Source organism: Lolium rigidum, chromosome 4 (assembly GCF_022539505.1).
Source record: "Lolium rigidum isolate FL_2022 chromosome 4, APGP_CSIRO_Lrig_0.1, whole genome shotgun sequence".
In the NCBI taxonomy this organism is placed as follows: domain Eukaryota; kingdom Viridiplantae; phylum Streptophyta; class Magnoliopsida; order Poales; family Poaceae; genus Lolium; species Lolium rigidum.
The window spans coordinates 280,274,998-280,300,315 of NC_061511.1; the positions used below are offsets into that span (position 1 = coordinate 280,274,998).

The following is a 25,318-nucleotide window of genomic DNA, read 5'->3' on the forward strand; positions in this document are numbered from 1 at the left end:
AGTTACACGCAACATATGCCGTCATATGAGTTTCGAGGACGTACCCATGACGTCGGAGTTGAGCAGGTCCCAGCAGCTCTCTGCTGTCTTCATATATTTGCGAAGACCACCAAGCTCTTTCTGCTGCTATCGGATGATGTCGCTGTCAGTTTGTCTTTTCAGCTCAAACTCACCAGTTTTTCGAGCAAGCTCCGAGTTCTTCTCAGCGAGCTTCTGTTCCGCCTCTGCGAGTTTCGCTTCAAGATTCTTCTGTGAGGCACGCAGAGTTTCCAGCTCGGAGGAAGCTGCAGCGAGAGATGAGGATGCACCTACTCATAGTAACATAAAGCATCAAGTTCGGAAAATGCGGAACATAATCCACAAGTATCAGATAATCGGAAACCAACCTTGAGCTTCCGACAATTGTTTTTTCAAATCCGCATTCTCCGTCTGGAAGCGCTGGATTTTCTCCGCCTGGCTGATGGTCACACGACGCTGAAGCGCAATGTTTTTGTGCAACTCGTAATGAAGGGCTTTTTTTTCCTGCAAACATAGTCAGAGACGGAGTGAGTTCCGCAATAATCGTTTAAGTCTTTCTAAAGCATTGTCGCTGGAATTTTTTTCCGCCATCATGCTTGGGGGCTACTACGACATTTAAATCTTCCTTCAGATTGAGTTCTCTCTAAAAGTATTCAGACGCTAACTAATATAGTTTCCGCCTAAATACTTGGGGGCTACTGGGGAGTTACCTTTTGCTTGCAAACAAGCTTGTCGAAGAATTGGCCAACGTTTTTCTTGAAATCCTGGATCTCCGACGTCTCAACGTCCGGTTTGCCCCAGGCATTGTTCAGCATAGCGTTGAGCAAATCTTGCTCCAGCTCCCACTTTTCCGCCTCTGTTAGTTTGTTAAAAAACTTCGTGGCGTAGGCTTTGGGGGTGGAAGTAAGGTCAGCCGGATCTCCAAATTTTTTGGGGAAAACGACCATATCACTAGCGGTGGCCTCAGCTTTGCCGGAGGAATTAACTTCTACTTCCCCTTGGCTTTGTCCTTCAGTTTCGTCGTTGATGGGGCCCTTGCCGCCGGAGCCATCTCCGCCCGCTCTATCGCTGCTGACCGGAATTACTTCCGGTGGAGTGGATGCGGCAGGAGCTGGAGATTGGTCCGCGGGAGGAGGAGAAGGCTGTAAGGAAGCTTGTGGAGCGCTTGGCGGAGCTGGCGTCGAGGGACCAACAGCGGGAGATTTCTTCTGCATATACTTGGTGATATGCTCCTGAACATTCGTCCGCGCAGTGGTGGGGTTCGGTTCCTGCGAGCAAGCAAAGGAAAAGTATACATAACACAGCTTACCAAGATAAACAACGCACGTTACTCGGAAACTTACGCTGCACCCGGAATGATGGGACGTGAGGGCTTTCCTGCTGTTGAAAGCATCTTATGGCGCTCGCGCTCCGCCTTTCTGGAGTCGAGCGGAGGCGGTTTGGTCATCTTGGGTTTCTTGGCGGAAGCCTCACCGCTGGCTCCGGCGTCGGAGCCGGAGACTTTGGCGCGGGAACGCTTTGAAGGTCGAGGAGCAGCCTTTCGGGGCATTCGTTCCTCTTCCTCCTCAGGGTCCTCCGGATCCTCTTCCACCGATTCACCGCTAACGGGAACTCGGAGTATGGTGTGCAGGTTCTCCTCTGCCAAAGTATCGAGCTGCGAGAAGGGTGAGCAAAACAAGTTAAACACTTAGAAAATATGAGAAGTTAAAGGAATGCGAAGGGATAAGCGCTTACCGGAGGACATTTGTCATGTGTGCTGATATCCTTAATCAGTTCCGGGACCGGTTGGCCCCGGGAAATTTTCACCAATGTCTTGAATCTCCTCTTGAGGGAGTCAGCCGGAAGATCGTGGCGAGTGACCCGGAGGAGATCGTCCGCCCCAGTGTAAGCGCACATCAGGCGTGCGTTGTAGCGCAAAGGCTGGATCCTCCGGGTAAACCAGCTGAGGGTAAGCTGGGCTCCGGTCGTGAACTAACCAGGAAATCCTCCGCGCGGCCTTCTCCAGTATGGGCGTTTGGGCAAGCGTGGGGATGAAGCTCCAGCTCGCCAATTCCTCCGGAGGTGTGTTGCTGAAGGGCGGGAGTCCATCGTGGACGCCCGAAACTGGCGCGTTCTTCACATAGAACCATCCGGCATTCCAATACCGGACGGATTCGTGGGAGTCGTGAGGCGGATACATTCGACCGGAGCGGAGCATGAATGTCATACTTCCGCAGTTTAGCATGGCCTTGTCCTTCGTCTCCTTCTTCACTCAGAAAAAGAATTGCCATAATTTGACATCGGGTCGGATCCCAAGATGCCCCTCGCAAAGAGTTGCGAAGTTCGAGAGTAGGAGGTAGGAGTTGGGGCAGATGTTGTGGGGCTGGAGCCCATAGGTGTCGAGGACGGAGAGGAAGAACTCCGAACAAGGGAGCGACAAGCCGCGCTCAACCCACGCCTTTGTCATGACACGTTCGTCCGTGTCGGGCTTGGGGACGTCGGAATCACGCGTGAAGCTCCAATGCTCGGAGATCATGCCTTCGTTTTGGAGCTCTCTGAGCTCCGCGTCTGTGGTCTCGCAGGGCCACCATTGACCCCGCACCCCTTCACGGCTCCGGGCCTTGGAAGCCCTCTTGTTTTCCGCTTCCTGTACCTTGGCTGCCATTCTAGCTTGGCCTTGTAGCTCCTCTTCGAGCTCCTGAGCTGTTGGGATCTGGCCTAGTAAAGTACTGGAAGAGGCGGAGAATGGTTGAGCAAGCCTAATGTCGGAAACATATGGTGGTAGATACGCAATGGGATCCGGGCAAATTGGTTCCACGGCACTGGGATCCGGGCTACTCGGAGAACTATCAGTGCAGTGAGGAGAACCGTGAGGCATGCTTCCGGCTGCACCCATGCGAGCTAAGTTGAGTAACCGGAAAATCTACACTACAACTACTTCTTCTTCTTCTACAAGACCGGTGCACGTACCGTCAATGACGCGACGGTCCGGCGAAGCTCCGGCGAGGTAGAGGTCGACAAGCTAGCGGTTTCGAGCCTCCGATGACCACGGATCGGCGGTGGAGTTGATTTCCTGATCAACCGCGGCAATCTCGGTTCGAGGAGAGGCTTGGGATGGCGGCGCGGGAAGCTCCCGTGAGGAAGGTTCGCCGGAGTTAAGATCCGTCGGGCGGCGCGGCGAGAGGACGAAGACGAAGTGGTGAGGTGCGGTGAAAGAATGAGGAATTACCGAGCCGCGGGGTATTTATAGACTACGCGCGGAGATTCGGGAATCGGATCCGACGGTGGAAACGGAACGGTCGCACCGTCGGATGGATGACACGTGTCTTAGGTCAAGTGCAGTAAAACGACGTGGAGGTAACTTAACCATGCGCTCCCGAAATTTCCGGCTAAAGATTCGCATCTACGAAAATTTAGCGCGGGAAATAAGGAAGTTGTGCGCGGGAAAAGCGGAATCTCCGTTGCGTTATCAATTCCGAAGACAAGGATTTCCGAGCAGATGAATCCGGAAACAAGTAAAAGATTTGAAGCTCTTCGAGATTCTCTTCGGATCCAAGCTAATGAAGTCGGAGGAATGATGAATCTCGGAGAACTTCGGGGGCTACTGTTGTGGGTATACTTTATGGGTATATCAACGGCATGGCCTAGATCCGGCAAGCCCGGTGGCCCATAGTTGGTGATGAGGCATGTGGCCCATCGGGCGGCCCAGTTGCTGTAGAACCTGAAGGATGAAGTCCAGCCCAGGAACAGGAAGCCGGATCTCAACCGACCTACGAAGGAGGCCGGATCCGTGACAGCCCATGAAGTATCCGGATCCAGCACATACTTAGAGGAAGGCGGATCCTTGACGTACACGGCAAGACATTGTACCGTAGTTAGGCAACTTGTATTCCGGCTAGGACTCTCCATGTAAACCCTAGATCCGTGCGCCTTTATAAGCCGGATCCCGGGAGCCCTAGAGGCACAACCACAACTCATTGTAACAACGCGAAAGTGCCCAGATAATTTCAGACAAGCAGCAGTAGGCCCTGTCATCGTGCAGGTGTTCCGAAGCTGGGTAAATCGCGTACCACCGTCCCGTGAGCACTCCGCCCTATGGCCCCTACTTCTTCTCCCCCTCGTGAGGATCCCTCCTCCGAGGTATCGTCGATTAGGCAACGACACCCAGGTTTGACATCTGTGTGTCTCATAAAGGCGGAATATTCATTCAGTGGGAGACGACGTTCCCGTCGACAGCGAGGCGTCTGTGGTGACTTCGTCAATTTCAAGATCCAATCTGCCGGCTCAGTCTAAAGAAGGTGCTCATAGGGGTAGGGGTGTGCGTGTGTGCGTTCATAGGGATGAGTGTATGCGCATGTATGTGAGCGTCTGCGTTTGTACTGCGTTTCTCAAAACAAAAACAAAAAGTCTCAGTCGACTAAGCCTTACAAACACCCAATATAAAAAGGAAAAACAATCTGTCCCATGTACGAAACACCCCGTGCATGTATGCACCATTAATTTTTATGTGGTTGCTTTGACATTTGTATTTGTAGATAATCTTTTGCATGCATATAGTACTCTCTCTTTTTGTTTAGTACATGGATTTAATTTTTAGTGCTAGGATTTGAAAGAGCCATATCTATTGAAATATATATCAAATCGGTAATTTATTTAAACCTGTGAAATTATTTCGATGATATGTAAATAAGCCTAAATACGGTTCTTTTCGACAAAATTTAAAATTTAATTTTTGAAACACAATTAAACATAATGATAAACAATAAAACTTGATTGTTTTAAAGTTTCACCATCATTTTTCATCAAGTTTTAGAAGTTAAATTTCAAAAACTATCAAAATATATTTAATATTAGCTTTTTTTCTAGCTCTCTTCACTAGAAACCAAAATATTCAAACGATTTTCAGATTGAACTTGTGGTTTCAAAGTTATGGAATTTTAAAGTTTACAACTAATGTGTGCAACGAACCAACGAGACAGGAATAAAGTGACACATATATGAAAATTGTGAGAGAGAAAGGATGGCTATGTGCATGGAAAAATGCCGCTCTCTTAAAAAATTACATTTTTTGTGCCGATCTAGAGAGCTTTCTTAATTAACAAGGATAAACATTTCTTTTGAAAAATATGCCACCGAAAATATGCATACACCTTTATTCAGATTTTATTCAGCAAAGATCTGTAAAAAGCATATATTGCAAAACCCAAAAAGGCGCCACTCAACACCTATGCTACCAAAATCATATATTAAAGAACCCAAAGCCACCACGCAACACCTACAAACTCGAAAATGAGTGAAGAACATGTTGTCAGGGCCTTATGTCTTAAAACACCACAACGCCCCACCAGTTAATTACTGCAGGAATCACCGAGTCACTCTATGGTAAAAGAGGATCACATGTCCCATGTAACAGACCCTCAGCAAGGACCTCGTGCAGTCGCTTCAGAAGTCGTCAACGCCATCAACCACTAGATCATCTTCGGGACAAAGACACGCATATCCCTTGACATCCATTTGTCGACGTCGTGAGTCCATCACACCCTGTTCGCCACTGAGACCCTGCTGCACAACATCGTCAAGACTCGCTGTTATCGACCTGTCAGATGCACACCACTCCACCTCTTGCCTCTACCATCCAGCTGCTCCTCCAAAAACGATGTCCCCAAGAGATAGAGAGACGCCGAAAGGGCCGCCATCTCTCGATCAAGGATACCCAGATCTAAGGTTATGCCCTGGAGCAACACAAGTGAGTAGACGTTCGGTATAGTTGTAAGGGTTGATAACCCACAAGTATAGTGGATCGCAACAGTCTTCGAGGGAAGTAAAACCCAAATTTATTGATTCGACACAAGGGGAGGTAAAGAATACTTATAAGCCTTAACAACTGAGTTGTTAATTCAGCTGCACCTGGAAAAGCACTAGTAACAGGGGTGATGTGAAAGCAGCAGTAATATGAGAGCAGTAGTAACAGTAACACAACAGCAGTAACAGTAACACAGAGGCAATGGCACCAGAAAATAGTTGATACTACTTCCAATGACATATAGAACGAGTATATGATGATGAGAGATGGACCGGGATTCCCAACTATCTTCACTAGTGGTAACTCTCCAATAACAAGTGTTGGGCGAACAAATTACAGTTGGGCAATTGATAGGATTGAAATAGCATTAAGACAGAACATCAAGATTATTAATCATGTAGGCATGTTTTCCATATATAGTCATACGTGCTCGCAATGAGAAACTTGTACAACATCTTTTGTCCTACCAGCCGGTGGCAGCCGGGCCTCTAGGGAATCTATCGGAAATTAAGGTACTCCTTTTAATAGAGCACCGGAGCAAAGCATTAACACGCCGTGAAAACATGTGATCCTCATATCTAAGCCTTCCCCTCTAGTTGTCCCAATTTCTGTCACTTTGGGGCCTTTGGTTCCGGACATAGACATGTGCATACAACTTGTAGATACAATCTAAGCAATAAGTATAGAGCTTAAATCTAAGATCATGCCACTCGGGCCCTAGTGACAAGCATTAAACACGACAAGATTGCAGCAACAATAACTTCACAAACTTTATAGATGGACTAATCATAATGTAACAATCCATCGGATCCCGACAAACACAACACCGATTACATCAGATGAATCTCAATCATGTAAGGCAGCTCATGAGATCATTGTATTGAAGTACATGGGGGAGAGAATACCAACTAGCTAGAGCTAGATCCCGTAGTCCATGGGGGAACTACTCACGGAGCATGATGTGGCGTTGATGGAGATGGCTTCCGGGGGCACTTCCCCGTCCCGGCAGGGTGCCGGAACAGAGACTTCTGTCCCCCGAAACGGAGTTTCGCGATGGTGGCGGCGCCCCTGGAGTCTTTCTGGAGTTTCGTCAATTGGTCTCACGTTTTTAGGTCAAGACGGCTTTAATAGGCGAAGAGGCGGAGTCGGAGGGGCCACGGGGACTCCTCACACCAGGCCGGCGCGGCCAAGGTGGAGCCCGCGCGGCCCACATGTGTGGGGCCCCCAGGGCACCCCTCTGGTCCCCCTTTGACTTTCTGGAAGGTTCCGGGAAAAATAGGATGTTGGGTCTTCGTTTCGTCGAGTTCCGAGAATATTGCCCAAACATCCTTTCTGGAACCAAAAATAACAGAAAACAGCAACTGGCCTTCGGCATCTCGTTAATAGGTTAGTTCCGGAAAATGCATAAAAACATTATAAAGTGCAAGCAAAACATGTAAGTATTGTCATAAAACAAGCATGGAACATCAGAAATTATAGATACGTTGGAGACGTATCAGCATCCCCAAGCTTAGTTCCCTGCTCGCCCTCGAGTAGGTAAACGATAAAAAGAGTAATTTCTGTAGTGACATGCTACTTACATAACCTTGATCATACTATTACAAAGCATATGAGATGAATGAAGTGACTCAAGGCAATGATCTATAGTTGCTAACAAATAGATAACATATAGCAAAACTTTTCATGAAGAGTACTTTCAAGACAAGCATCAAAAGCCTTGCACAAGAGTTAACTCATAAAGCAATAGATTCAAAGTAAAGGCATCGAAGCAACACGAGAGGAAGATTTAAGTTTCAGCAGCTTGCTTTCAACTTTCAACATACATATCTCATGGATAATGGTCAACACAAAGTAATATAATGAATGCGAATAAGCAAGTATGTAAGAATCAATGCACAGCTTGACACAAGTGTTTGCTTCTAAGATGGAAGGAAGTAGGTAAACCGACTCAACATAAAGTAAAAGAATGGCCCTTCGCAGAGGGAAGCATTGATTGCTATATTTGTGCTAGAGCTTTGGTTTTGAAAACATAAAGAGAGCATAAAAGTAAAGTTTTGAGAGGTGTTTGTTGTTGTCAACGAATGGTAGTGGGCACTCTAACCCCCTTGCCAGACAAACCTTCAAAGAGCGGCTCCCATGAAGGACGTTATCTCTACCAACAAGGTAGATCATCCCTCTTCTCTTTTGTTTACACATGTATTTTAGTTTTTATTTATGGTTGACACTCCTCCCAACCTTTTGCTTACACAAGCCATGGCTAACCGAATCCTTGGGTGCCTTCCAACATTCACATACCATGAAGGAGTGTCTATTTGCAAAATTAAGTTGCTTGCTGATGAATCAGAGCAAAACATGTGAAGAGAATTATTAATGAAGTTAGTTAATTAATTGGGGCCGGGAACCCCGTTGCCGCTCTTTTTGCAAAATTATTGGATAAGCGGATGAAGCCACTAGTCCATTGGTGAAAGTTGCCCAACAAGATTGAAAGATAAACACCACATACTTCCTCATGAGCTATTAAACATTGACACAAATCAGAGGTGATAAATTTTGAATTGTTTAAAGGTAGCACTCAAGCAATTTACTTTGAAATGGCGGAGAAATACCATGTAGTAGGTAGGTATGGTGGACACAAATGGCATGGTGGTTGGCTCAAGGTTTTGGATGCACGAGAAGCATTCCCTCTCAGTACAAGGCTTTGGGCTAGCAAGGTTATTTGAAGCAAACACAAGTATGAACCGGTACAACAAAACTTACATAAGAACATATTGCAAGCATTATAATACTCTACACTGTCTTCCTTGTTGCTCAAACACTTTTACCGGAAAATATCTAGACCTTAAGAGAGACCAATCATGCAAACCAATTTCAACAAGCTCTACAAGTAGTTCTCCACTAATAGGTTTAAACTACATGAAAAAACTTAATCATGATCTACTTGAGAGCTCAAAACAATTGCCAAGTGTCAAATTATTCAAGACAATATGAGGCATTTTCTGTTTCCAACCAAATAACCATAAGTGATGTAGCTTCCAACTTTTATCATTGAACATTAAAAGTAAAACGAAGAACAAGTGTTCATATGAAAAAGCGGAGCGTGTCTCTCTCCCAAAAAAGGATTGCTAGGATCCGATCTTATTCATACAAAAACAAAAATAAAAACACACAGACGCTCCAAGTAAAGCACATATGATGTGACCGAATAAAAATGTAGTTTCAATAGAAGAAACCTGATAAGTTGATGAAGAAGGGGATGCCTTGGGCATCCCCAAGCTTAGACGCTTGAGTCTTCTTGAAATATGCAGGGATGAACCACGGGGACATCCCCAAGCTTAGACTTTTCACTCTTCTTGATCATATATCATGCTCCTCTCTTGACCCTTGAAAACTTCCTTCACACCAAATTTCTCATAAACTTCATTAGAGGGGTTAGTACTCAAAAAAACTTGAATTCACATTGGTCCTGTAGTGACACATTGCAAGAACTCAATAAAACATTAGCTACAGCTCTCCACGTCTAGAAAGCCTTGCTTAAAGTCCGCAAGAGACAATGCAAAAAACAGAGACAGAATCTGCCAAAACATAACAGCCAGTAAAGACGAATTTTAAACAGGTACTTCCGTTGCTCAAATCAGAAAACTCAAAACTAATGAAAGTTGCGTACATATCTGAGGAACACGTACGTAAACTGGCATAATTTTCTGAGTTACCTACAGAGAAAACATCCCAGATTCGTGACAGATAGAAATCTGTTTTTGCGCAGAAATCCAAATCTAGTATCAACCTTCGATTAGCGGCTTCACTTGGCACAAAATTGCAATAAAATAAAGATAAGGAGAGGTTGCTACAGTAGTAAGAACTTCCAAGACACAACAAAACAGTATCAAAATAAACACATGGGTTATCTCCCAAGAAGTTCTTTCTTTATAGCCATTAAGATGGGCTCAGCAGTTTTAATGATGCACTCGCAAGAAATAAGAGTTGAAGCAAAACAGAGCATCAAAAAGCAAATTCGAAACACATTTAAGTCTAACCCACTTCCTATGCATAGGAATCTTGTACACAAATAAATTCATGAAGAACAAAGTGATAAGCATAAGAAGATAAAACAAGAGTAACTTCAAAATTTTAAGCATATAGAGAGGTGTTTTAGCACCATGAAAATTTCTACAACTATATTTTCCTCTCTCATAATAATTTTCAGTAGCTTCATGAACAAACTCAATAATATAACTATCACATATAGCATGCTTTTCATGATCCATAAACACATAATTTTTATCAAGCTCAAAAATAGTGCGATTAAAACTTTCAAACACACTTTTATCAATAATATAACAAGATGGTTGATCAATCTCAAGAGATATGGGACTCATAGATACTCGTCAAGACCTCTCCAATCCCATTTTCATTAGTAGTACAATTAATATTATCAAGTAACATAGGACCATCATCAAGAGCTTTATCATAAACATTTGCTACGCAAAATTCTTTAGTACCATGCATTTCGACATCGAGCACAAACAAAGCATTATCATAAGATTTATCAAAGTAGCATGGATTATCATAAATAACAGTAGCATAATTATTCTCACAAGTTTTACTCATAGGGAATATTTCAAGAGAATCCACAGGAACATAACATTCAACCTCTTTCGGTAAGCATGGAGGACAATCAAATAGTGTAAGAGATAAAGAGTTACTCTCATTAGAAGGTTGGAATGGGTAGCTAATCCATTCTTCCTCCTTTTGTTCATCATTCTCCTCTTTTTTTCATCCAATGAGCTTTCAGGTTCATCAATTTCCTCCTCTTTTTCATCCAATGAGCTTTCAGGTTCATCAATTTCTTCTTCCACAGTCCCCGCAAATTGTGAGTGCATTCTTGTGCATTAATGAGTCTCTCTTTATAATCAATGATATAAGGATTGTCAGTGTAACTTTCATTGCAAAAATTAAGGATAGAAGAGACATAATCTTTAAGGTCCTTACAAACAACACAAGTTTCATAATTTTTAACCATGAAGGATTCTATCTCGGAGGCTCCCATAAATATGACAAATTGTTCTACCTCTTCAAACCCAAAATGAATATAGCTATTCCGATTATAGTTCTTAATTAAAAATTCCTCACTAAAGCCACATTGAAATTTAAGATGTTTAGTGTCCCGTTGAGAGCAACAGTTTATATCATGGCGTTTAAGCAAGATTTTAGCAATTGTATTCAATTTTTCTATCACAGCACTCATCACTTTTCCCGCTCTTGATTCTCTATAATTATTATAATATTCTATAAGCTCCAAGTAGGTTGTGGGTTCTCCCATAACAACAATTTTTAATTTTTTGTTTTTTCAAATTTTTATAAATTTTTGGGTATATAGGAAAAATAAAATAAGACAAAAAGAAACTAAGCAAAAGTAAACTAAGAAAAATAATACTAGACAGAAATAAACTAAGCACAAATAAACTAGGCAAAACAAAATAAAATAAACAGAGAGAGAGGTAGAGTGTACTCCCCAGGTGAACTTATGAGTAGAGCTATGCCTCCCTGGCAACGGAGCCAGAAAATAGTCTTGATAACTCACAAGTATAGGGGATCGCAACAGTCTTCGAGGGAAGTAAAACCCAAATTTATTTATTCGACACAAGGGGAGGTAAAGAATACTTATAAGCCTTAACAACTGAGTTGTCAATTCAGGTGCACCTGGAAAAGCACTAGTAACAGGGGTGATGTGAAAGCGGCAGTAATATGAGAGCAAGAGTAACAAGAATACAGCAGCAAGTAATAGTAACACGGAGGCAATGGCACCGTGAAAATAGTTGATACTACTTCCAATGACATATAGAACGAGTATATGATGATGAGAGATGGACCGGGGTTCCCAGCCTATCTTCACTAGTGGTAACTCTCCAATAACAAGTGTTGGGTGAACAAATTACAGCTTGGGCAATTGATAGGATTGAAATAGCATTAAGACAGTAACATCAAGATTATTAATCATGTAGGCATGTTTTCCATATATAGTCATACGTGCTCGCAATGAGAAACTTGTACAACATCTTTTGTCCTACCAGCCGGTGGCAGCCGGGCCTCTAGGGAATCTACTGGAAATTAAGGTACCCCTTTTAATAGAGCACCGGAGCAAAGCATTAACACTCCGTGAAAACATGTGATCCTCATATCTAAGCCTTCCCCTCTAGTTGTCCCAATTTCTGTCACTTTGGGGCCTTTGGTTCCGGACATAGACATGTGCATACAACTTGTAGATACAATCTAAGCAATAAGTATAGAGCTTAAATCTAAGATCATGCCACTCGGGCCCTAGTGACAAGCATTAAACACAACAAGATTGCAGCAACAATAACTTCACGAACTTTATAGATGGACTAATCATAATGTAACAATCCATCGGATCCCGACAAACACAACACCGATTACATCAGATGAATCTCAATCATGTAAGGCAGCTCATGAGATCATTGTATTGAAGTACATGGGGGAGAGAATACCAACTAGCTACAGCTAGAACCCATAGTCCATGGGGGAACTACTCACAGAGCATGATGTGGCGTTGATGGAGATGGCTTCCGGGGGCACTTCCCCGTCCCGGCAGGGTGCCGGAACAGAGACTTCTGTCCCCCGAAAAGGAGTTTCGCGATGGTGGCGGCGCCCCTGGAGTCTTTCTGGAGTTTCGTCAATTGGTCTCGCGTTTTTAGGTCGAGACAGCTTTAATAGGCGAAGAGGCGGAGTCGGAGGGGCCACGGGGGCTCCTCACACCAGACCGGCGCGGCCAAGGTGGAGCCCGCGCGGCCCACATGTGTGGGGCCCCCAGAGCACCCCTCTGGTCCCCCTTTGACTTTCTGGAAGGTTCCGGGAAAAATAGGATGTTGGGTCTTCGTTTCGTCGAATTCCGAGAATATTGCCCGAACAGCCTTTCTGGAACCAAAAACAACAGAAAACAGCAACTGGCCCTTCGGCATCTCGTTAATAGGTTAGTTCCGGAAAATGCATAAAAACATTATAAAGTGCAAGCAAAACATGTAAGTATTTTCATAAAACAAGCATGGAACATCAGAAATTATAGGTACGTTGGAGACGTATCAAGGGTACATTGCCCCTTGAGGATCGCAGATTGCACACCGTTGGGGAACCCCAAGATGAAGGTATGATGAGCACAACATCACATTTTTCCTCAGTAAGAAACCAAGGTTTAATCGACCAGTAGGAGAAAGGCGTGACTTCTGAAAGTGTTGCTAGCTGACTATTGGTAGGGCGCACTACCGGCGTCAGCAACAACGTGGAACCTGCACACAACACAACCAAAATACTTTGCCCCAACTTACAGTGAGGTTGTCAATCTCACCGGTTTTAGGGATTAGACGTATCGAGTGGAAGAGATGTTTGCAGTAATTAAAGAGAACAGTGCTTGCGGAAAGTAAACAAAACAGGATTGCAGTAGATGAATTTATCAGTGTAAAGGAAAGGACCGGGGTCCATAGTTCACTAGAGGTGTCTTTCCATAAAGATAAATAACATGTTGGGTGAACAAATTACAGCTGGGCAATTGACAAAATACCGACCATACATGACAAGATGGTTACTATGAGATTTGTTTGGGCACTACAACATAATACATAAATCGTAATCCAACTGCGTCTATAACTAATAATCCACCATAGTCCAAGAATGAACTACTCACACATCAGTTCGGAGGCGGGCATGGCGATTTAGATGCCTTTGGTGATGATTTCCCCCTCCGGCAGGATGCCGGGAAGAGCTTCAGAACCCTCCCGAGCTAGGGTCTGCAATGGCGGCCGCGACAGCACTTTTCGTGGATGGAGGCTCAGGTGTTTAGGTTATTCCCGAGATCATGAATAAATAGGCGGAAGGGCGAGGTCGGTGGAGCCCTGGGGGGCCCACACCACCCCTCGGTGAGGGCCACACCCTAGCCGCGCCATGGGGTGGTCTGGCCGCCCTGTGGCGCCTCCTCATCCCCCCTCTGGACTCTGTCTTCATTAGGTAAAATATTGACTTTAGATTTTGTTTCGTCCAATTCCGAGAATATTTTCTGTATAACTTTTCTGAAATACAAAACAACATAAAACAGGGAACTAGCACAGTGGCATGTTGTTAATAGGTTAGTGCCGGAAAATGTATAAACGTGCAACAAAGTATGAGGAAAACATATATAAATTGTTGTAAACAAGCATGGGGCATCAAAAATTATAGATACGTTTGAGATGTATCACCCATATCTGTGTTTTTGGTAGTTAATGCCAATCCATATGGGCTACTATTTCATTGATTTCATATGAAAGAATATTTCATAGGTAATTTTTGTAGTCCATGTGTTGTATTCAAGTGTGGATGCCGTGAAGTTAAAGATATACCTTGAGTATTAGCATCAAGATCATTGATATTAAGAGAAGAATATGATATGATCAAGATCTTGAGAGTTTGATTTCAAGAGAAGAATTCAAGATATGGATCTATGCGATGATGAGGGTTAACCTCGGAAATATCCATGGATATGGACTTTGAGTTTGTTTCAGGTTTACTCAGTCTAGTTCTCAATTCCTTCCAAGAGATCATGCTTGTGATATGCTCCACACTAACTTCATGTTCTTTGAGTATATCCGTGATATGTTTCCAATCACAAAACCCATCATGCGCCAAAGAACTCTTGCAGTTTATATGATTGAACAACTTACATGAAAAACAGGACACTTTGTCAACAATTCTTGAATAAACTAGCCACCTTGGATCACGTACCTCTCCATTGCACATTTGTCTAGATTAATGCGGATATGAAAAATGTATCATCTTAGCATTTGAAGGAAAAGTAATATTCTCTTCTCTGATAGGACCCTTATCCACTAACATCTCCCTTTTTTTTGTTACCAAGAGTATCCCAATTTGTCGGGTCATAAATATCCACACTAACTGGAACTGGTTCATCATCAACACTAGCAGATTTAACATGATGATCATTCACATTGTCACTCTCCGCGTTAACGTGAACGTCGTCCTCTGTACCGACATCGTCCTCTACATCAACTTATTTTGTCCCCCCGCAACAAGTAGCATCAACTCATCTGGATTGCTCGAAGTGCTCGTGTTGCTCTTAAAAAAATTAAACATAGACTCTCTTTGTGATTCTATTAACTTTTTTTCTTCTTGTCTCCTTTTCTTTTCATAGCACCGGATTCAGGCGCCATAATCAGTTAACCTCACTGCTACAAATAAGAACAACAACTACTAATCAAAATTCAGAACGTGAATTAGAGCATATAGTAGAATTCTAAGAGAACTGGAGAGGGCGTTCTTACCTTCTATCTTAATCTATTACGCAGATAGGATGATTGCCTGATTGAGGATGGCCGGGGACTGCGACTACGACGACTGGCGTCCGGTGGACCAGCAGGCAGCAGGCAGCACCACAACATGTAGGAGGGAAGCAGTCAGAAGATCGCCCCGCGGTCGTGATTAGCGAGAGCGAGGGCAGGTCCCAGGCGATCTGGGCGATGGCCACGAACTGCGAGAGGGTAGAGAATCGGGGCATTGGGTGAATTGGCAACGTTTCACGTAACTCACGTTTGGTACTAGATGAAACGAAACCGTATTAAGTCATGGCCGGCTGGATTGGAAACCAATAGGAAAAGAAAAAATCCAACTATAGACCCAAGCCCGTCTAAAATTGTTTTTTCTACAATGTATAGTAAACCTATATAGAAAATCTAAGCTCCTAATTTTTCTGGCCCTGGGCCGGCCACCCCGCGAGACCCCCCCCCCCCCACCCCCAACAAGGACATCAAGATTTCTAAGAACCAACCCGTTCCATCCATGGACGACATAAGTTTCATGTTGACTGCTTTTTTATATCATTGCTTTCTGTAAACCACTCAAAATTCTTTACGATTGGTACTTCATTGATTGTTGCGCAACCGATAGCCCGTGAGATGATGGACGAAGCTGCCAAACTTATGGGTAATCCATACAAAAACTTTTCTCTCTTTGTAATCGTCCATGATGCAATATTTGTTCGTCTCAACTCCTTTTGCTCTATTGTAGTTGCCTTGAAGAAATCTGAAAAGTGTGCCGATGAACTGGAAGCCAAGCTCAAGGCCGCTGAAGAGGCACTGGAGGATGCCCGGACCAAGGCCATTTCCGAGGAGAAAAGGTGGGAAGAGGAGAAGTCGAAGATGGAAACCCACAAAGCGGACATTCGCCAAAGACTAGATACTCTAAAAGACTCCTTCATAAATAAGTTTGAATATTCCCTCGTTGATATTCCGTCGAGTTTTCCATTCTTGTCCTTCATCTTTATCTGCTTCTCTTTTCGTTGTAGTAGAGTGAACCGGGTGTTCCTTGGACCTGAATGAGGATCAGCGGGTGGATCCGCTGCTGAACTCTCTGACTATGTTGGAGGCGAACATTGTGTAGGTTCGCAATCTGCTGCTCCGGTCGCTCTGATCTTTTCGGCAATTCTTCGATAATCTTTTCCCCAAGGAAAAGGAACCCGACTTTCTCGACCTTGTAAAAAGCCTCTATTTTAAATGTTTGTATATCCTCGATGTGTGTTATATCTTTTTACTATTATTTTAGATATCCATGTATATTTGTTGAATAGGATTTAAGCACATCTGTTCGCGGGTACCCGCAGAAGAAGAATTCACGGGGGCAAGTACTTGCCCTCAATACCCGTGCTTCATGAGCATATTATTACCGCATATTGTTCTGTGCAAAATTAACATCCATATAATGCACAATTGCATCGTCATCATGCAGACAAATATACACACTTAATATATATACATCTACATTATTATAGATGTTCAAATTTAGAGTTTACACAACTTATCGTGTACATACACGACTACAGAGATATTATTACACACAACTGAACATATACTTTTGTAGTTTTGTTCATAAGTAGACGGTTATAAAGATATCCACCGAACATACATGCATTATATATGCACATGTCTTCTACTAGGTACCAAGCAACTTACGTCTCTGGTAGCTTACCATTACTTTCCCTTGTGGTTCTAGAGCAAACTTGCCCCGCTCAGCCTTTGGGAACGGAGATACCAGTTGGAGCTCAAAGTTCCTAAGTAAATGGCTCAATATTACTTTAATTTGCATGTAAGAATAGGCCTCACCAGGACAAGCATGCCTTCCACCAGAAAATGATGTGTATGAGAACTTGCCTCCAACTTTGTCCTCCTCTCTTCCAGGACCAAACCGTTCTGGATCATATACCTCAGGGTCCTTATAAATGGAAGGAATATTGTTGTTTAACATTATAGGGCTCACAAGGGTATGTCCTGCTGCGATGGTGTATTCATTGCCTTCTTTTGTAAACAGATTGAAGTGCTTATGTGTCTTACGAACTAATATTGGTGTTGCAGGGTGCAACCTGTTAATGTACAAGATATTAGACTGCCACGTTATGGAGGTTCAGATGAACCTGGACAGAAGTTCAGATAGAATAGTTCGGTAGTTCAATCTTGTGATGATCTGATCGTAACTATAAGATCAAGATCATATCCCTTCCTTTTCTCTATTTTGTTGTAACCTCTCGTGTATCTATCTGGGCCGATGTTGGCCTATATAAAGTAACACGGAACCGATGGAAGTCCCCATCGTTAACAGCCAAACATTCACATGGTATCAGAGCCATCTTCTTCCTAAAACACATCTATGTGTCTAGCTCCTTCCTCCGCCACCACTATGACCAACCCCTTAGCCGGCGCTAGTGTAGGTGAAAAACTCACCCGAACCAATTACCTCCTATGGCAATCTCAGATCCTCCCACCGATCCGCGGAGCCAGGCTACTAAGCTTCCTCGACCCCAAGACGGAGGCGCCACCAGAGACGATCGTCGTCCAGAAGGATGGCAAAGAAGTCAAGGAGGAAAACCCTGCGTATGATGCGTGGGTAGCGACAGACCAACAGGTACTGTCGTTTATTTTGAACTCTCTCGACGCCCGACATCTCTCGTCTCGTCATTGGCATGGACACGGCGGCAGAAGTTTGGATGGCAATCAAAACTATGTTTGCCACCCAATCCGGGACGCGGGTATCAAACCTGCGCGTTGCCCTCGCCAAGACGAAGAAGGACAACATGACATCGGCGCAGTTCTTCACCAAGATGAAGGGACTCGCTGATGAGCTCGCTGCAGCGGGCCGGCCGATCGACGAGGAAGAACTCGTGGAGTATCTCCTCGCCGGCCTCGACGACACCTACAATCCCCTCTTCGCCGCCATCGGGGTCAATGGTGCTGAAGACCTCACCGTGAGCGACCTCTACGCCCAAGTCCAAGCCTATGAGAATCGCATCGAGCTCCTCTCTGACGTCGGGGCTCGGTCAATGCTGCTGCCCGTGGACGTGGAGGAAACCGCGGACGCGGCCACTATGGTGGACGCAGAGGCGGCCGTGGCTATGGTGGCCGCGGCGAAGGTGGACGCCACCAGCAGCGTGGTGGACGCGGCAATGGTCGCCGTGGAGGCGGCAGAGGCGGCGGCAACAGAGACCGTGACACCACCGTCTGTCAGATCTGCGGCAAGCCGGGACACGAGGCATGGAAATGCTGGCACCGTTACTCCGACGATGAAGATGAAGAGGAGAAGAACGCCAACATGGCGTCCTATGGCGTGGACACCAACTGGTACGGCGATACCGGTGCCACCGACCACATCACCGGTGAGCTCAACAAGCTCACCATGAAGGAGAAGTACCATGGCCGTGATCAGATTCATACGGCCAATGGAGAAGGTATGAGCATTAGCCACACTGGTCATGCAATTGTTGAAACCCCTTCTAAGAATTTGCATCTAAAAAATGTCCTTCATGTACCACATGCCACCAAAAATCTTGTCTCCATACATCGTTTTACCCTTGACAATAATGTTTACATTGAATTTCATCCTTGGTTCTTTTATGTTAAGGACCGAGCAACGGGGAGAACTCTGCTTAAAGGTAGATGCATCCAAGGCCTATACCCGTTGATTTCTTCATCTTCATGGAACAAGAATAAACAAGTCTTCAGTGCTACCAAGCCTTCAGCATCACGGTGGCATAGTCGTTTAGGACATCCCTCTTTTCGTATTGTTCAACAAATTCTTAGCAAACATGAGCTTCCTTATTCCGAGAAGTCTAGCATAGAGTCTATTTGTGATTCGTGTCAAAAAGCCAAAAGTCATCAATTGCCATATGAAAGATCTTCTAGTGTATCTCTTGCTCCCTTACAACTTGTTTACTCCGATGTATGGGGGCATGCTCCTAGTTCAGTAGGAAAATACACCTATTATGTAAGCTTCATTGATGACTATAGCAAATTTGTTTGGATTTATCTCCTCAAAAAGAAGTCTGATGTATTCCAAGTATTTCATAACTACCAACAACTCGTTGAAAGGCAATTTGGCACCAAAATTCTTGCCCTACAATCTGATTGGGGAGGAGAGTATGAAAAACTCAATTCCTTTTTTCAAAAAGTTGGCATTGAACATCATGTCTCTTGTCCTCACACACACCAACAAAATGGCTCAGCTGAACGAAAGCATCGCCACATTGTGGAAGTAGGACTTGCTCTCCTTGCAAATGCATCAATGCCCTTAAAATTCTGGGATGAAGCTTTCTTAACCGCAACCCATCTTATCAATATGCTACCTTCCAAAACCATTGATAATGACACACCTATGGAACGTCTCCTCAAAAAGAAACCAGATTATGCATCCCTTCGTGTGTTTGGTTGTGCTCGTTGGCCAAACCTTCGACCATACAATCAGCACAAACTTGCCTATCGATCCAAGCAATGTGTATTTCTTGGATACAGTCCCATGCACAAAGGTGTAAAATGCCTTGATGTTACATCTGGTAGAGTCTATATTTCTCGAGACGTTGTTTTTGATGAAACAGTGTTTCCTTTTTCCAAACTTCATCCCAATGCTGGCTCTAGACTTCGCCAAGAAATTCTTCTTTTACCGGAGTATCTCCAAAATCCTTCTATACTCTCCAACAAAAGGGACAACAATTGCACTGATTTATTGGCTAATGACTCTCCATTACATGCCTCCTTGGACTCTCTCGCGGTTTATCAACGTGCGGTGGAAATTCTGTTCAAAACGAGTACGAAACCAGGGAGAACGGAGCGAGAAACGCGCCTATTATCGCGTGTAACCAGCGGCGGCACACCCGACGAGACGGATTGCACGTCCGACGAGGCGAGGTTCGCCTCGGATCGGCCGCACCTCGGACAGCAGGGGGGAATCAGCCTCGGGATCCCGAGGCCATCCTCCTCGATCGGCAGCACTCCAGCCGCGACACGCCACGTCGTCCTCGCCATCATTTCCCTCCACGAGCGGCGATTCTGGCCGCGACACGCGGCGCGACCACGACGCGCAGGATCAGCGGGACCCGGAAAACGCGCCCTCGCCACACGCGTCGACTAACGAGCAGGACCAGTCACCGTCGTCGACAGAATCCTCCTTGGGATCGCTGCAGGCCCAGCAGGAGAATCTGGGCGAGGGATCCTCTGTGCAATCTGCTCCTGTGCGCCCGCCTGCACCAACAATCTATAAAACTCGCTCCAAAACTGGTAATGCTAAACCGAAAGTTTATACTGATGGTACAGTAAGGTATGGCCTTTCCTGTTCGACTAATGAACCTGCTACTTTGCAATTAGCCTTAGAAAATTCAAATTGGAAAAGGGCTATGGATGATGAGTATAGGGCTTTGATAGAAAATAAAACATGGCACCTAGTACCATATAAGAAAGGCATTAACATTATAGATTGTAAATGGGTTTATAGAATTAAAAGGAAAGCTGATGGAACTATTGATAGATACACGGCTAGATTAGTAGCAAAAGGTTTTAAGCAACGATATGGTATAGACTATGAAGATACATTTAGTCCTGTTGTTAAAGCTGCTACCATTAGACTTGTATTAGCCATTTCAGTATCAAGAGGATGGAGTCTAAGGCAACTTGATGTGAAGAATGCGTTTCTCCATGGCGTTCTGGAAGAAGAGGTCTATATGAAGCAACCACCTGGTTATGAGAATCCAAAGGCACCTCATCTTGTGTGCAAACTTGACAAATCACTCTATGGGCTGAAACAAGCACCAAGAGCATGGTTCTCAAAGTTAAGCTCAAAATTGCAAGAGCTTGGTTTTCTTGCGTCCAAGGCTGATACATCACTATTCATATACAACAAATCAGGTATAATCATATTTGTGTTAGTCTATGTTGATGATATCATTGTTACCGACTCCTCCAACAAGGCAATTAGCTCTCTCCTTCAAGATCTTGGTTCATCATTTGCACTAAAGGATCTTGGTAACTTGCATTATTTCTTGGGAATTGAAGTAAAATCAATCAATCAAGGCATTGTGTTGACTCAAGAAAAATATGCTAGAGATTTGCTTAACAGAGTTGGACTAAAGTCATGTAAAGCATTGCCAACACCACTGTCTGCGTCAGAAAAACTATCAGTTGCAGAAGGAGAGTCTCTTGGACCAGAAGATAGTACAAGGTACAGGAGTATAGTTGGTGCTCTTCAATATCTAACACTCACCAGACCTGACATTGCTTTTTCAGTTAACAAAGTATGTCAGTTCCTTCATGCACCCACAACCACACATTGGACAGCTGTCAAAAGAATATTAAGATATGTCAGTGGTACAGTGGGGCTTGGATTGAGTTTCAGGAAGTCATCTTCTACTTTGGTGAGTGCCTTTTCAGATGCTGATTGGGCAGGATGTGTAGATGATAGAAGATCTACAGGAGGCTTTGCAGTGTACTTTGGACCTAACTTGATCTCATGGAGTGCTAGAAAACAAGCAACAGTGTCTAGATCAAGCACAGAGGCTGAGTATAAGTCTCTAGCAAATGCAACAGCTGAAATCATTTGGATTGAATCTCTATTAGGAGAACTTGGGATCCAAAGGAATCAAACATCCTGCCTATGGTGTGACAATATGGGAGCAACATATCTGTCTGCAAATCCAATTTTTCATGCCAGAACAAAGCATATTGAAATAGATTTTCACTTTGTAAGAGAACGAGTGTCAAGAAAACAACTTGAGATCAGATTCATTCCCTCAAGGGATCAGGTGGCTGATGGCTTCACTAAGGCGTTGCCAAGTCGACAACTTGAAGAATTCAAGCACAATCTCAACCTCAGACGGTTGTGATTGAGGAGGGGTGTTAATGTACAAGATATTAGACTGCCACGTTATGGAGGTTCAGATGAACCTGGACAGAAGTTCAGATAGAATAGTTCGGTAGTTCAATCTTGTGATGATCTGATCGTAACTATAAGATCAAGATCATATCCCTTCCTTTTCTCTATTTTGTTGTAACCTCTCGTGTATCTATCTGGGCCGATGTTGGCCTATATAAAGTAACACGGAACCGATGGAAGTCCCCATCGTTAACAGCCAAACATTCACACAACCGTAGTGCCTCTTTAATACACCAATGCAGGGCAGTCATCTCTAGTAAAACATTATAATCAATCTCGCCACCAAATTTTCCAATGATTTGCTTTTGCTCCTCGATGACAACCTCCAAGCACTTTGCATTGTCAAGTAAGCAAGCTCCAGTCCAGGCACTAGTGTGGGAGCTCGTGTGCTTTCCAACAAATACCAAGGCAATTATTAGCCCGGTAATCTCTTCTTCTGTTGTGGAGCGCCCGTCTTTATACTTGGAATCTATTAATTTTTGTAGTGTATCCTCCCCGACTTTGCCAAAGCTCCTACGTGACCTCAAAGTTTTAGAGAGTATTTCTTTGAGCTTGATACGTGCACTGTCGCGTCGGCGATTAGCCGGGATTGGGATATAAGGGAATACGAGATTGACTAAGTTAAGACCATTTTCAACCTCACGAAACAATGTGTAGAACTCATCGAGCATCTTCTCACGGATCTCCTTTCCGAGTAGGCACCGACCAGAGATCAACATTAGCACTTGGCTTAGTTCATGTTTTAGGTCTATCATGCCATGTTTACCCCATTTTGCAAAATACTCCTAGGAAAACATAAACACATGATCACATCGTAAGTTAACTGCAGACCAAAAAGTGAGTATGACTTTTGCTACGAGTAAATACCTCCACTTCTTGTAGCATTGGCTTAACGTGGCCCCTCAGCTTGGATGGATTAAGTGCATCGATAATGAATCGATTCTGTTCACTTCTTGTGGAGGTGTCAATGCCAAAGCCAACTTCTTGGCCAAACATTGGCACAGTGAATTCATAAAAATTACCTTGGCTAATCTTTGAAGCTGGCCCTTGAAAGAAATGAGCTGACGCCTCTGGACCAATCAAGAAGGTTATCTTTGATCCAAAGAAATTTATTGTGAACACACTTCCAAACTTTGTATATAGATTATGGATCGTAGCTTGAATACCCTTTGTCAAAACTGTAATTAAACTTCCCATGAGAGCAATGCCATTAACAACCGGGGGAAATTGTTTTGTGCTCATTGGGACAAAGGTGATTCTTCTTCTTATGATGTTGGTGAGTACTGCAGTGATGAAAAAAATAGCTACGGCAACCCAAAGGTCGCTAATTTCGAAGTCCATGTTGGGGTTTGCCATGATGCCACCAACAAAATTGCTAATAGGATTTTCACTGCAAGAATGTCAAGATGAGTTGGATCAGATATACGTATGTTGTCTTCTGTTAAGACTAAGTTACATTGCATATTTAATGTGCTTATTATACTCTCAAAAAGGTGATTATAATAGAGTTGGATGAACAAAGTAGCTGAAATGGTTAAAACTTTAGCACAATATAATTATAATAATTTAAAGAACAACATTTTATCAACTATATTGATATGTAGTCATATGGAAAGTCGATGTCAACAGTCACAAAGGTTCACCGACGTTACAAGATAACAATCAAAAGAGAAAACAGGAGAATAAACAATACGTTGTGTGCATAATGGAGCTGGTTGTACCCCAAACCCACATGGGATAAAATGCTTGTTTTACGTCCCGTGTCTCACAATACGGGTTATTGTTTCCATAGGGTTCAATGCACATGTCGATGGCAAGCTGATACATCCAAAGCATATCTACTTGTTTGATGACTTTGCTTATGATTTGCCTTTCTATCTTGTCTAAATGAATTCATATCGTAAGACACGATGTTGTTTTCAACCCAAATCATCCAATGTATTTTAATGTGGAGGAAATCATTTCCACAAATTAGAGGAGATATGACACTGAGCTTCGGGACATAAGGAGGGCAACCACGACAGAGGGGTTGTGCGATTATGTGTGTGGCTAGGTGCACTACCTGATGCTTTGGATCCATGTGGCTCCTCCGACCCCACTTTTCGGACTTACTATTCCTTTCCAATGAGAACCCTATGAGCATTATCCACGTATTTTCCATGACCTAAGAGTTACGGCCACCGCATATACTCGTTGCATAGGGAAATTGGATCCATGTATTCATTGCTGGATAGGGCTAGCTCGTCTCCTCTATATTCGACGCCACTCCATCCTCCATTGCTAGCTATGATCATGTTTCCCCATATGTGAGTAATTCTTGGTAGGAACATGTGATGGATAGAAATAGGATAGTCACAATTATGTTTTGTTGTTTAGATCACGGCTGGTTGTTCTATTATAATTTTTGAATTATTTTATGCAAAGTTCGCTCTCAATTTGTTGTTTACCTGAACCATATATGTTATAACGGTGTTTTTGTGTTATGATGATAACTGATTGCCGTATCACCTGGCATAGTTCCAAACTGGCAACCCAGAGAGTAACAGACCAGGATATCATTGGGGAAGACTATGGTTTGAGGATCACAGTATACATAATGCATTGCTCTGGTAGTATAGAAAGGAATATCTTAGTTACCATTTATTTTATAGTATAGTTGTAGACTTGTGGTGACAGGCAGGTTTAGAACAATAGGCATTGGACCTCGTTGTAGGACAACCTGGTTACTTATGAAACACATGCCTATATTACTACGAGAGCATGAACTTTATTAGCATTAGCAAACATGTACATCAGTACTGCTTCCGTTCGAGATTACAAGGCCGACGCGTATACCTAGGTAATTAATTTAACCAACATAGTATAAATTATACAAAACAAAATTTATAACATTAGAAAGCCCATCTAAAATCGTTCGGGGAGTCCGGACTAGAGAAAAGAGGATATGGGCCCGCTCTGTCGGCGAGAAAACACGCAAACCCCACCACTTTCTCGCCGCAAATCCCCCACCCCTCTCGTAGCCATCTCGTCACCGGCACCACCCCTCGCCAATCCGTCGGCTGGTTGCCTGTATTCCGTTGTCCCTCCTCCCAGCAGCCTATATTCCGCCGTCCCTCCTCCCGTATGCATATATTTCGTCGTCGGGCAACTCCTCGCGTCGACCACGCCCGGCAGGTGTTCGTCTATTTGCCTGGGCGGATTTGGACTCGGACGACGAGGAGGAGCAGATATTCGCTGAGATTTTTGAGGAAGAGATGGCAGCCACCGCCCAAG

The 25,318-nt window shown here is 44.0% G+C and overlaps 1 protein-coding gene across 1 annotated transcript; it reads right to left on the reverse strand.

Moving 5' to 3' along the window:
• Positions 1-16,789: 16,789 nt before the first annotated feature.
• Positions 16,790-23,287, reverse strand: LOC124648856 (obtusifoliol 14-alpha demethylase-like). Its single transcript, XM_047188548.1, has 3 exons — positions 22,913-23,287; positions 22,259-22,830; positions 16,790-17,216 (listed from the first exon to the last, which is right to left on the reverse strand). The coding sequence occupies exons 1-3, from the start codon at positions 23,285-23,287 to the stop codon at positions 16,790-16,792; spliced, it is 1,374 nt and encodes a 457-aa protein (XP_047044504.1).
• Between the last annotated feature and the right edge of the window lie 2,031 nt (positions 23,288-25,318).